Genomic DNA, 11,896 nt, shown 5'->3' with positions numbered 1-11,896 from the left:
GGTCATCTGTGATACTAATATATGATATTATGCATTAGAAAAATAGTATTATACACTAGTATTATATGCATTATATTAAGTTATGATATTACCCACTACGGGCAGCCTAACATACAACCATTCTCCAATTTAGTGCTAGGTCTGCTACCAATGACAAACAACGAGAACATATTACAATTTTATTCATGATAAGTTTATTGCTAAAAATTCTTGCATCAACGCGCGGGAGTACTATGTAGTACAATGAAACAACCATGTACATATTACACAACAACAATTACTCTATCCTGGGAAGATGAAGATGCTAAAAATTCTTGCATCAACGCGCGGAAGTACTATGTAGTACAATGAAACAACCATGTATATATTACACAACAACAATTATTCTATCCTGGGAAGATGAAGAGCCATTGAAGCTCGAGGCTGATAGAAAGCCTCCAAAGGTAAGTGCTTTGGCATGGTTTGACCAGACCCCTCAGTCATGTCAACAAGGTCTTGTTCCACCCTCTCCCAGTCGAAGCACTGAATCATCGTCCCAAGAGCAAGGCCAACCATTTGCATGCCCAATTGCTCGGCCGGGCATCGTCGTCTACCCATGCCAAATGGGATCACCATCTTATCTCCATTTCTCCCATCCTCAAACCTGTCGAAATATGTACACAGACACAAGATTGAGTTAGCATCACTACATCTGCCATGCTAATTTAGCACCACTACCTCTCGGGAACGAAGCTTGCTGGTTCATGCCAGAGCTGAGGATCCCTGTGGATGGCAAACGCGTTGACGAGGAGCATCGTCCCGTGGGGAATGTAGAACCCCCCGACGGTGCAGTCGGCGGATGACTCGTGGGGGACGAGAAGCGGCGCCGGCGGGTACAGCCGGAGGGTCTCCATGATGATGCATCGGAGGTACGGCAGGTTCAGGAGATCGGTCGCCTCGAGCAGCCGCAGTGGTTCTCCAATGCACGCGTCCATCTGCTCGCGCGCTCTCAGCATCACCTCGGGATTGTTTAGCAGGAGCGACATCGCCCACTCGATGGTGTCCGCCGACGTGACCGTCCCGGCTTCGAAGGAGCTCTTGGGATCGGAGTGAGAAAACGAAGGAAGCAAGCCATGAGGTTTCGTCAAAGCTGTGGACAATGGTGATTGATGACTCACTCACTATGCACAAGGAGCGGATGAGCTGGTCCGGGCACGCCTCGGGGTCCTTGTGCTGCATGGAGAGCAGCGCCCCGATCATCTTCCTCCTCCGTCCCTCCTCCCCCTTCTCCATCTCCTTCCGCTGCTCGTCGATCAGCCCCTGCAGGAACTTGGTCCGGCTCTCCCGCAGCCGCCACAGCCGCCGCCCCACCCCGCCCACGTCCAGCCACCGGCACCGCAGCGCCGCCGGCAGGAAGTCCCACACCGTCGACGCGCCGCTCAGTGTCATCGCCGCCTCCACCATCTCCCTGAACCACCGCGCCTCCTCTCTCACCCCCGCGTCGATGGTCACGCTACCGGCGCCGTGGTGGCTTTTCTCGCAGATCATGCCCATCATGGTGTTCAAGAGCAGCTCGAATAGGCGCGACTTGAGCTCGACGCGGGCCCGCTGCCCCATGGCGCCACGAGCCGCGTGGAAGAGGCCCCGCGCCATGGCGCGCGCCTCGCGCACGTGCACGTCTGCGAAGTGGTCCACCCGGTGCGCGGCCATGATCTCGGTCACGGCGATGCGGCGGACGTGGCGCCAGTATGGCCCGTAGTTGGTGGTGCCCATGGTGGACCAGTCATAGGAGAGGATCCCACCGGACGGCAGCTGCGGCCTGTTGGCGAACGCGACGTCCTGCGCGCCGAGGCACTCCTCGGCGGCCTGGGCCGAGGACACGACGAGCACGCTGCGGGAGCCGAAACGGAGGCCGAGCACGACGCCGTGGCGAGCGGCGAGGCGCGCGAGGGTGCGGTGCAGCGGCTTCTTGAAGAGGTGCAGGTGGCCGGCCACGGGGAGAGGGACGGGTCCCGGCGGCAGTTTACGGCGAGGGCTGCCGCTTCGTCGATGCATCAGTGCCAACAGTGGCGCCAGGAGGAGGACGGTGACCAAGATGGCGGCGCGCAACGTAGTACCATCCATGCTAGACTCCGGGAGCAAATTAATGGCCATGGTTCTGCTGGATTAATCTTGGGTTGTGCTCTGTTGATGCTTTACATATGGCGAAACACATCTATCAATCATCGTGAAGCAGACAAGAGCCACGTGGCTTCAACGATTACGTGTACTGTTTTAGGACGCGGAGTGCGGGTGTTAATAAATCTGGCCACACGTTTTGTGTGATGTTTAAGAGGACCAGCTCAGACGCCTACGTGTGGGCAAAACAACTAGCGTCCACATATTTTTTTTCCTCGCGGTCCCTCTCACACGCCTACGTGTGGATAAAATGGATAATGCCCACACGACCTCTCTCAGCCACCTATCTCATGGCCTCGCACGTCCCGCGTGACAGTCATCACGTGTCCCCACAGTTGTCATGGTCCGAACCCTTTTCAATGTCCGTTTAACTGCAGTTGCCATGTCGCTGAACTACAGTTGCCATGGTTGCTCAACTGCAGTTGCCATCTCAGGTCAAGTGTCAGATGCCATTTTAGACAACTGCAGTTGTTGCCATGTATGATCTGGTTTACTATAGTTGCCATGATTTGAAAACTTTAGGAGTTGCCACCTACTAACACTAGGCAGTTGCCATGTGGTCTGGTTTACTATAGTTGCCATGATTTGAAAACCTTAAAAGTTGCCACCTACTAACACTAGACAGTTGCCGTGTAGCACTACAAAGAGACACGGCAAAATAACATGTTTCGGGTAAAGAGAGAGTTGACATCTGCTTATAAGCACACTAGGGCAGTTGATGTATACCCTGCAAAATACATGGCAAATGACATGTTCAGGTAAAAAAAAGGAGTTGTCATATGCTTACAAGCACACTAGGGTAGTTGCCATGTACACTGCAAAAGACATGGCAACTGACAGCTTTGGGTGTGGGAGAGGAGACGTGTGTGTGGACGAGATGACAAATGCTCACACACCAGCCCTTGTGCGTGAGTGAAAACAGACATATGGGTGAACTGCTAAACACCCACACACCGGTCCTCCCGAACGCCCACACACCGGTCCTCCGGTGTAGTTAAACGGAGATGTGGGCGACCGGATGAATGCCCACACACCAGCCCAGTTCTACGTGCCACCACAAACATGCTAAGATTCGTGCAACTATCAACGAACATGGATCCACGCGTGTGAACAAAATGCAAACGTCCATACGTGTGGATTGTGTGGACGTTAGTATTTCCGTCGTTTTAACATCAACTATACACGGGAGGCATTTTCCTCGAGCGTTAGGTAACTTAGGTTGGAGGGTTAGATTTAGTGGAGTTGGGCCTAACCGTCAAATACTTATTAGTGTGGGCGGTAGCTAAGGTTTTAGGGTTGGATTAACTTTAAAGAAATCCGCGCAAACGTGATGGTGTAGAGATCCGTACAACTTTTTTTTTGTTATTTCTTTTTATATGTTTTTTAAACTTTTAATCTATTCATCATCAAGTACAATGAATACCAGAAATAATAAAAATTATATCTAAATCCGTAGACCCCTAGTGACGATTACAAACATTCAAGCGAGTTGAAATCGCGTCGCGATCATCCCCCGTTGTAGTAGACATTCGGGAAGTCGTCGTGTTGAGGTCCTATAGGACCAGCGCATCAAAACATCAATCGCCGTTGTTAAGAAAAAACTTAGATTCAAAGGATCCAACCTATGGACGCACGAACAAATACTGGATCACGTATGGATCCATCGAAGATTCAAAATAGTAAAAATATTAAATAGGGTAAACTCCAAAAATACGCGGACGTTAAAAAAAGAAAAATAGTAAAAAACTAAAAAAAAACTGAATTTCTTTTTGGTAAACTTTAACAAATATTTTGTATACTTGCAAAATTTCAGTACTAAATAACACTCGTACAAGTCATGGCAAAAAAATGATGCTCCAAAAATTCTAGTTTTGAAAATATTTTGGAGTTTTTATTTTATTTATTTTTCACGAAATTTTGTGCTGAAATTATACAAGCATACAAAACATTTGTCGAAGTTTACCACAAAAAAGATTCAGAATTTTTGAATTTCTTTACTTTTTACTGTGCATCCGGATGCATTTGAACTCAGGGTTAGAATAGGACTTTCGACCCTATGAGCAACCGTACGGCAGTCACACAAGGGAGATTCGGATTTATTTTAAAGTGCTTAATTAAAGTCTAACATTTACAAAGAGTTAAACTTCATTTACGCCTGGTCATTCATGGACTGCTATGACAAATGACAAATATATTAGAGCATCTACAACCGAACCCCTCGAACTCGTTTCAAACGCCCGACAAGCCGCCTGGTCACTGATCAGTCACGAAATTTCGACACAATCGGGTCTCTTAAACCGTCCTCAAACGCCCTGACTGACCGACACCTCTCAAATCCAGCCCAAATATGGGGCGCATATGGGGCGGTCTGGGTGCGTCTGGGCACGCCCGCCATGTCGACTTGGCCCAGCTTGACCCACGCCTGCCACACAAATATCGCCATCCGGAAAAACCTGGACCATAGTAAATCCGAACTCCACTTCACTCCCCTCTCGTCCACTCCACTTTCGATCCCCTCCAAACGCATCCGATGGCCGGTGACCGAAGCAGCGCTGCCTCCGGCGAGGACTTCGGTTCCGACAACGACTGGTCTAGCCTGCGCGAAGCAGACCCCGACGATGTGAAGGAGGTCGCTCTCGGCATCGCATTGAGGCGTTCCGTCGTCGACCAAAGCGGATCCACTTCATCAGCGCCCGGCGCCCGGTGACGCAGCACCGCCAACGTCGTCGGCCCTTCCCGCCCAGCGCGCAGCTCCGGCCACTCCGCTCCGCTCCTCCAGGTACGCCGCCCACCTCCAGCACCCTCTACTCTGGAGGTGGTGCCCGGCCACCGTTGGGTCCTCGTGCCCACGGCGGGGCCGGCGCGCACACGGACGCCCGAGTCAGAAGCACGAGCAGCCCGGCGCGAGCGGCAGCGAGCGAGGAAGAGGGCAGCGGCGTCCGAGTTGATGTCCGCACGCCGTCCGCGCACGAGCGTGCCAGTCAATCCTGAGGTAGTGCTCCTTGCTTCTGTCCACCGCCACTCGCTCACGACGGCGAAGACGGGTGCACGATGCCTCCGCCGCAAGAATGCCAAGGCACTTCGACTCGCTATTGAGTTGTCGGAGTGGGAGGCAACAAAGGAGGCGGCCCGCCATGCGAAGGAGCAGGATCGCCTGCTCCGCAAGTTATCGGGCATGAGGTGCAGCTCCGACTCAGATATGACGGACGGCTCCACCTCCAGCTCCGACGACGACGCGCCTCCGCACGCCGACGCCTATACGGAGGAGGGGCACAGCCGGGCCGGCGGCCGGAAGAGGAAGGGGACGGCGAGGAAATGGTGATTTCCTCCGCCCTTCCTCGTTCTGTTTATATTTTATCTATGTTTCATAAGTTTGTAGTATGGATTTGCACTGTCTGTCGTTGAACTCCCATGAATCATGTTTCTTTTGTCCGGTTAATCCGATGAACTGTGCTATGATCATGTGTTTTACGTAGTGTTGCATAAATTGCATGGTTTTGAGGTTTCGGATATGACGGGCGTGAGTGTGAAAGACGAAATATAAGGTGTGCCCGGCCAGTGCTTGCGGACGCGCCCGGGCGCTTCCGGGGCGTTTGAGGGGTCGGATTTGTCCAATGCGGCTGCAGATGCTCTTAGGCCTTGTACAATGCAAGATGCTTAGGGAGGTGCTTAGAAAAATAAATCGAATTTTTCTGAAGCATCGGTGTCTATTTCTACAGGAGAGTGTTTATCATGTACAAATAAGCACGGGTGCTTAAGAAAAGCCATCTATTTCTTTAAGCACCTTCCCTAAGCACATTGCATTGTATTTCTTCTCTAAAGAAATATAAAAACGTTTAGATCATTACTTTAGTAATCTAAATATTTTTTTATTTCTTTAAGAAGGGAGTACAAGGCCTTAGTCTGCATGTTTCGCTATGCACAGTAGCAACAGCACAACTGGCAACTTGCAGCATTCTATTTCTTCAGACTATACGAAGCGAATGCAAAAAATAAAATAAAATGCAGGCTTCAGATAAAGCGCATATGGGTTCTAGGTCTCGCCTGTATCAACCGATACTGCCACCTACACCGACTACTGACTGGTACTTCAGTCATATTACCCAAAAAGAATTTCCCCCACTTTGTATTATAAAGCAAACATCATCGAATACATCTGAGAGACCGAACAACACACACAACGTACCCATCCAAGGCAAGATAGAGAGGTGCCGGGCACCGACATACCACCCCACCAACAACACTAGAGAGGTGAATCAGACAACAACGAAGCTAGGCCTCCAAAGCGGTGCCTTCAAGAAGGGTACGACCTAGGATAGCCGCCACCGCCAGATCCACGAAGATCAGGTTTTCACCCGGAGCAAGACAACATGAGTGGGAGCGCCGCGACGAAGCCTTCAGGAAGGATACAGCGACAACGTTCGCCGCCACCGTCGGCCAGTTAAAGGATTGAGCAAGTGGTGTACCCGGCGCTCACACCCCACCATCGCACCCTAACTTCGTCAACCACCCGCAACCACGCCACCCGCGAGGCCATGGTTGCCCGCCCGCACCTGGGACGCACGCTCCGCCCACAAACGCCACGCCTCCCGCCGCTAGAGTGACCGCCCTGCAACCAGACAACTCCGAGACCTACACAAAGGCCTCAACTGACAGAACCACCCGCAGACGCTCCGCAGGTAGATCTGCGCCAACCCACCCGCGGTCGAGGAACAAGGGAGAAAGGGGAGCGGACGAATCCAGACCGGCACACCCTGTGTCGGCGACGGGTTACGCGACCGCATCGAGACCACCCATCCCTCCAACCGAGCTCCCCGCCAAACACGAGGAGAGGGGGAGGAGGAGGAGCGGACGCATCCGGACCGACAGAAGTGCCGATGACAGGTGGCGCAACTGCATCGAGGCGACGGGTGACGCAACCACATCGAGGCCACCCATCCCTCCAACCGAGCTCCCCGCCAAACACGAGAAAAGGGGGAGGAGGAGGAGCGGACGCATCCGGACCGGCAAAAGTGCCGGTGACAGGTGGCGCGACTGCATAGAGACCACCCATCCCTCCTACCAAGCTCCCCGCGAGCACCCCCGTGTCGCCCCACCATGAAATCTGGCACATCTCTCCGCGAGGCCATCCGCAAACGGGGCCATCCGCACTTCGGTCATATTCGCTCTTTCCAGGCAGACCGATATGAGCCCGACATCCAACATTATGAACCTCTATGGAGTGCCTAGTACTACAGAAAAGCTAGTATAGCAAAAAATCGTGTCATAGTTCCTCATAGATAAACGGATAATATTGGTCGGTACCACCCCAAGATCACTGAACTGAAAAATAGCAAACAATTAACAGAATGCATGTGTGGCAAATAGTAAAGCTTCAAGGCATCAGGGGCAATGATTTTGTTTGTCTGTACTGTCATGAGCATAGATGCAGCTGATATGATACTTCTCAGATGACAGCATGAGAAGTGGAGACCAAAACTGAACCATGCAGGAGGGAAACAAGCAGCACAGTTCATGGACAACTATATGATTCAGCATATTAGTAGGCCAAATTAGAACGCCGAGCAAAAGTAGTTCGGATAAAAGCAAGCAATGATCATGATTTATTCAGCTCTAGTGCCTCAGAAGCATCGATAACAGCTGGGATCTGTACCAGATAATGTATGTGCAAGCTTTATTATATGTAAATAGAAAACAAGGGAGATCAGCGTCCGCAAGGACGCCATCAAGGAGAGCCGAAACCGCCCCCACCAGGAGTGAGGATCTGAAGAATCTCACCAGCATTAACTGTGACAGTATTCTTCCCTCCAAGGAAAACTCTGCGACCATCTTTCCTGACTAGATAGTTCGCGCCACCGGCTCCATTTTCCCCTCCCTTCAGTCCCCTGGGAGCATGAACCCGCCTCTCAGAAAGAATGCTCACGACAACAGGCCGGCGGAATTCAATCTCCCTTACTAGGCCATCACCACCTCTGTGGAAACCAGAGCCTCCGCTGCTCTCTCTGATGCTAAATCTGTGCAAAAGAACTGGGTACCGCTGCTCAAAGATCTCTGGATCAGTCATCCTTGTGTTCGTCATGTGACACTGAACACCACTTGTACCATTCCAGCTCGGCCCGGCACCACAGCCACCTCCGATAGTCTCATAGTAACCAAAAGTGTCATCTCCAAAGGTCAGATTGTTCATGCAGCCCTGAGAGCAGGCACAGGCTTCGAACGCCATTAGGACAACGTCTGTCACCCTCTGAGAGGTTAACACATTGCCGCCAACCACTGCAGCCTTGTCACTTGGTGAAAGGAAAGAGCCCTTGGGGATGATGATCTTCACAGGAGCTAGGCAACCTTGATTTAAGGGTATATCTACATCCACCAAGCATCGCAGGGAGTATATGACAGCAGCTGCTGTTACTGCTTCAGGAGCATTCCAGTTACCGTACACCTCAGGACTGGTGCCCTCAAAGTCAAAGGTAGCCTCACCTCGACGAGAATCAAGCGTGAGCTTCAAATGGAGCACAGAGCCATCATCCATGTAGTCTTCATCTTCAATCACACAAGACCCTGTCTCCTTTTCAACTCTAGATGCGACTACCTTGAGCATCTCTCTCACAGCTACCTCAGCATTCTTTTGGACGTGATTCATGTAAGACTGCACAGTGATCAAGCCATACTGATTTATCAGTTCTTTGATAAGTGTTATTCCTCGTTGGTTTGCTGCCACCTGAGCACGGAGATCAGAAAGATTGTCCGCAATCTTGCGTGTTCCTGGAATTTTTTCATTGGTAAGTTCATCAGAACAGGGTGACTGCAGCAACTGAACTATTCCTTCCTCTTGAAAAACACCCCTTTCCACAAGTTTAAACGCTTTGATGGCAGCACCTTCCTCCGAGATGCATTTTGAGAAAGGAGGCATGCTTCCTGGCGTGATACCTCCAATCTCTGCATGGTGACCTCTACTAGCAACAAAAAAGATCAGCTTACCATCATTAAACACTGGTGTGACAACTGTGATGTCTGGCAGATGGCTACCCCCAGAACATGGATGGTTTGTAACAAGAACATCGCCCTCATGCAGGTTATCACCCCAATAACTAAGTTGCCAGCATACAGTGCTAGACATGGCTCCTAAGTGTACAGGAACATGAGGGGCATTTGCTACAAGGCCACCATCTGAACCAAATAAAGCACAAGAGAAGTCCAGCCGTTCCTTTATGTTTGTGGAAATGGAAGTCCTTTGAAGTGTCCGACCCATCTGTTCGGCAATACCCATGAATCGGTGATTAAAGATAGAAAGTTGAACTACATCAGCTACTGTTTCTGATATTTCTACAGTACTCAGAGATGCACCGATCTCAATTCTTATGTTGCCATACTTAGTGATGACAGCCTTGCAGTCTTTTTCTACTATCACTGTACTATTCCCATTCATAATAACCACAGGGCCCTCCAAGACATGTCCATAACCCAAATTCTCGAGCTTGTATAGTGGAGTTTCTTGCCATCCATGTGAAAAATAAATTTTGCATGAACTTTCTTGCAAGGGTTTAGTTGATATTGGCGTCAGTTCACGAGGTTGCAAAATGTTGGTGGCACCAACACCCTGGACTCTTACATCGCATATGAGTATATTTCTGTGTAACAATTTGAAGCCATACTCTTGTTGAAACATTTTAACAAACTCATCAGCATAATCACATCCAGATTCTTTCTCGGGCTGTTTAACCATGATTGCTGTATCAGTTCCCTCGTACCTCAAGTTCAAGTATGAATCTGTCCTGATGCTCTCATCTCCAAATCCCTGCTCCACTAGCTTTTCTTTCACCTGCTTTACCAAATGAGCTACTCTACGAGATGCCTCTGCGGCAGAATCTGTGTTATAAACAGCAGAATAAGGTTCTTGCAGATCTTCAATAACATCAGCAAGGCCCATCCCGTATGCACTCAATATGCCACAATAACGATGAATAAGTAACTCAGACATGCCTAGGGACCTTGCTATAGCGCATGCATGCTGAGGACCTGCACCACCAAAGCACGCTAGTGCATGGTTCTTAGTATCATGCCCCTTCATTTCTGTCAACTGGCGTATCGGTCGGCACATTGCCTCGTTTGCAACATTGACGAACCCAAGAGCAATCTCCTCAATTGTCATGCCCTTCACTAATGGGTCCTGACTCTTCCGATAAGAGTTGATCTCAACAGCAAGTTCCTCAAATGCCCTTTTTGTAGCCTCATAATCAAGGGGCAAATTTTCATTAGGACCAAATATGGATGGGAAGTACTCAGGAATAACGGTCCCCAAGATCAAGTTGGCATCAGTAATTGCCAGCTCACCACCTTTCCTGTAGCAAACTGGACCAGGGTGTGCTCCAACCGATTCTGGCCCAACCTTGAAGGCTCCGAACTGAAACTTAAGCTTTGATCCGCCACCAGCAGCCACTGTGTTTATGTCAAGCTGGGGAGCTTGAATGATTGCCCCAGCAATTTGGGTCTCAAGAACTTGTTCATAGCTTCCATCATAGCGGCTCACATCGGTGGATGTACCTCCCATGTCAAACCCAATGAGCGGCTTTGATGTCTCAAGTCCAAACAAGGTCTGTGAGTAGCCAACAACACCACCTGCAGGGCCTGACAATACTGCTTTGTGCCCAGAGAATCTGCTCTCCGGGGCAAGACCACCATCTGACTGCATAAACAGCACATTGACTTGTTCAGCTCCCCCTTCAAATCTTGACATGAATGCTGATAGGTACTCTTTGATGACTGGTGTTAGATAAGCATCCACACTGGCTGTGAGACCCCGAGGTACTGCGCGTACCATCGGTGTCAACGATGAAGACAAAGATACATGCTTAAATCCCATTTCCAGGGCTAGTTTCTCAATGAGGAGCTCATGATGGGGATAGGTATATGAATGCATCAGCACCACCGCCAGACACCGTATACCCTTGTCAAGCAAACCTTTCAGTAAAGGCTTCAATGACTCCACATCAACTGGCTTCCCCACCCTGACCAATTCCCCTGAGATCCCTTCAATGGCTGAATCATCCCTCTCACCATCAAGAACAAGTTCAACCCGCTCATCGACCTCGACCACCTCCTCGTACAGATTCGAAGGCTTCAAGACCTTCAGATCAAATATGTTCGGCCGGGCCTGGTTACCAATCTGAAGCAAGTCCTTAAATCCCCGGGTGACACATAGCGCGATCCTCTCACCCTTCCTCTCAAGAAGCGCGTTGGTGGCCACCGTGGTGCCCATCCGGATCCAGTCAATCATGCCGGTTGGGATCTTGGACGACCGGGGGATCCTCTCGCCGGAAAACTCCTCTAGAATCCTCCTGATCCCCTCAATGGGAGCATCGTCGTAGTTGGACGGGTCGACGGAGAGGAGCTTCATGACATAGCCTTCCGGCCTGCCGGGGACCTCGGCGTAGATGTCGGTGAACGTGCCGCCCCGATCAATGCAGAACCTGAACTTGTCCACGCTGCCCATCTTTCTCCCTCCTCAGATAACAACACCCCAGGAATCTGAGTCCTCTACAAGCATCAAACAGCATGGTCGTCAGTAACTGGTTATAACCTGCAACGAGCTACCATTACTCTGCCAACAAAGAGCAAATGAATCCGCGGTAAACTGGATCCACCGGAGTGAAAAGATCAACTGAAGTATCTCATCCCAGATATAACGAATTAGATTAGATTGCTCACAGGCTCACAGCAGAGAAGAGAAGAACAAAACTTC

General features: G+C 50.4%; 2 protein-coding genes across 2 annotated transcripts; both read right to left on the bottom strand.

Annotated features, from left to right (window-relative positions):
* Window positions 1–381: 381 nt before the first annotated feature.
* LOC119321311 (isoflavone 2'-hydroxylase-like) lies at window positions 382–2,133 on the bottom strand. Its single transcript, XM_037595049.1, has 3 exons — window positions 1,162–2,133; window positions 718–1,076; window positions 382–643 (listed from the first exon to the last, which is right to left on the bottom strand). The coding sequence occupies exons 1-3, from the start codon at window positions 2,131–2,133 to the stop codon at window positions 382–384; spliced, it is 1,593 nt and encodes a 530-aa protein (XP_037450946.1).
* A 5,576-nt stretch (window positions 2,134–7,709) lies between these two features.
* On the bottom strand, window positions 7,710–11,839 carry LOC119326107 (5-oxoprolinase-like). The gene has a single exon (XM_037599808.1). It carries the CDS (start codon window positions 11,645–11,647, stop codon window positions 7,883–7,885), a length of 3,765 nt encoding a protein of 1,254 aa, XP_037455705.1. The 5' UTR covers window positions 11,648–11,839; the 3' UTR covers window positions 7,710–7,882.
* Window positions 11,840–11,896: the final 57 nt, after the last annotated feature.

Source organism: Triticum dicoccoides, chromosome 6B (genome assembly GCF_002162155.2).
Source record: "Triticum dicoccoides isolate Atlit2015 ecotype Zavitan chromosome 6B, WEW_v2.0, whole genome shotgun sequence".
NCBI lineage: Eukaryota > Viridiplantae > Streptophyta > Magnoliopsida > Poales > Poaceae > Triticum > Triticum dicoccoides.
This window is presented reverse-complemented; position numbering and strand designations above follow the sequence as displayed.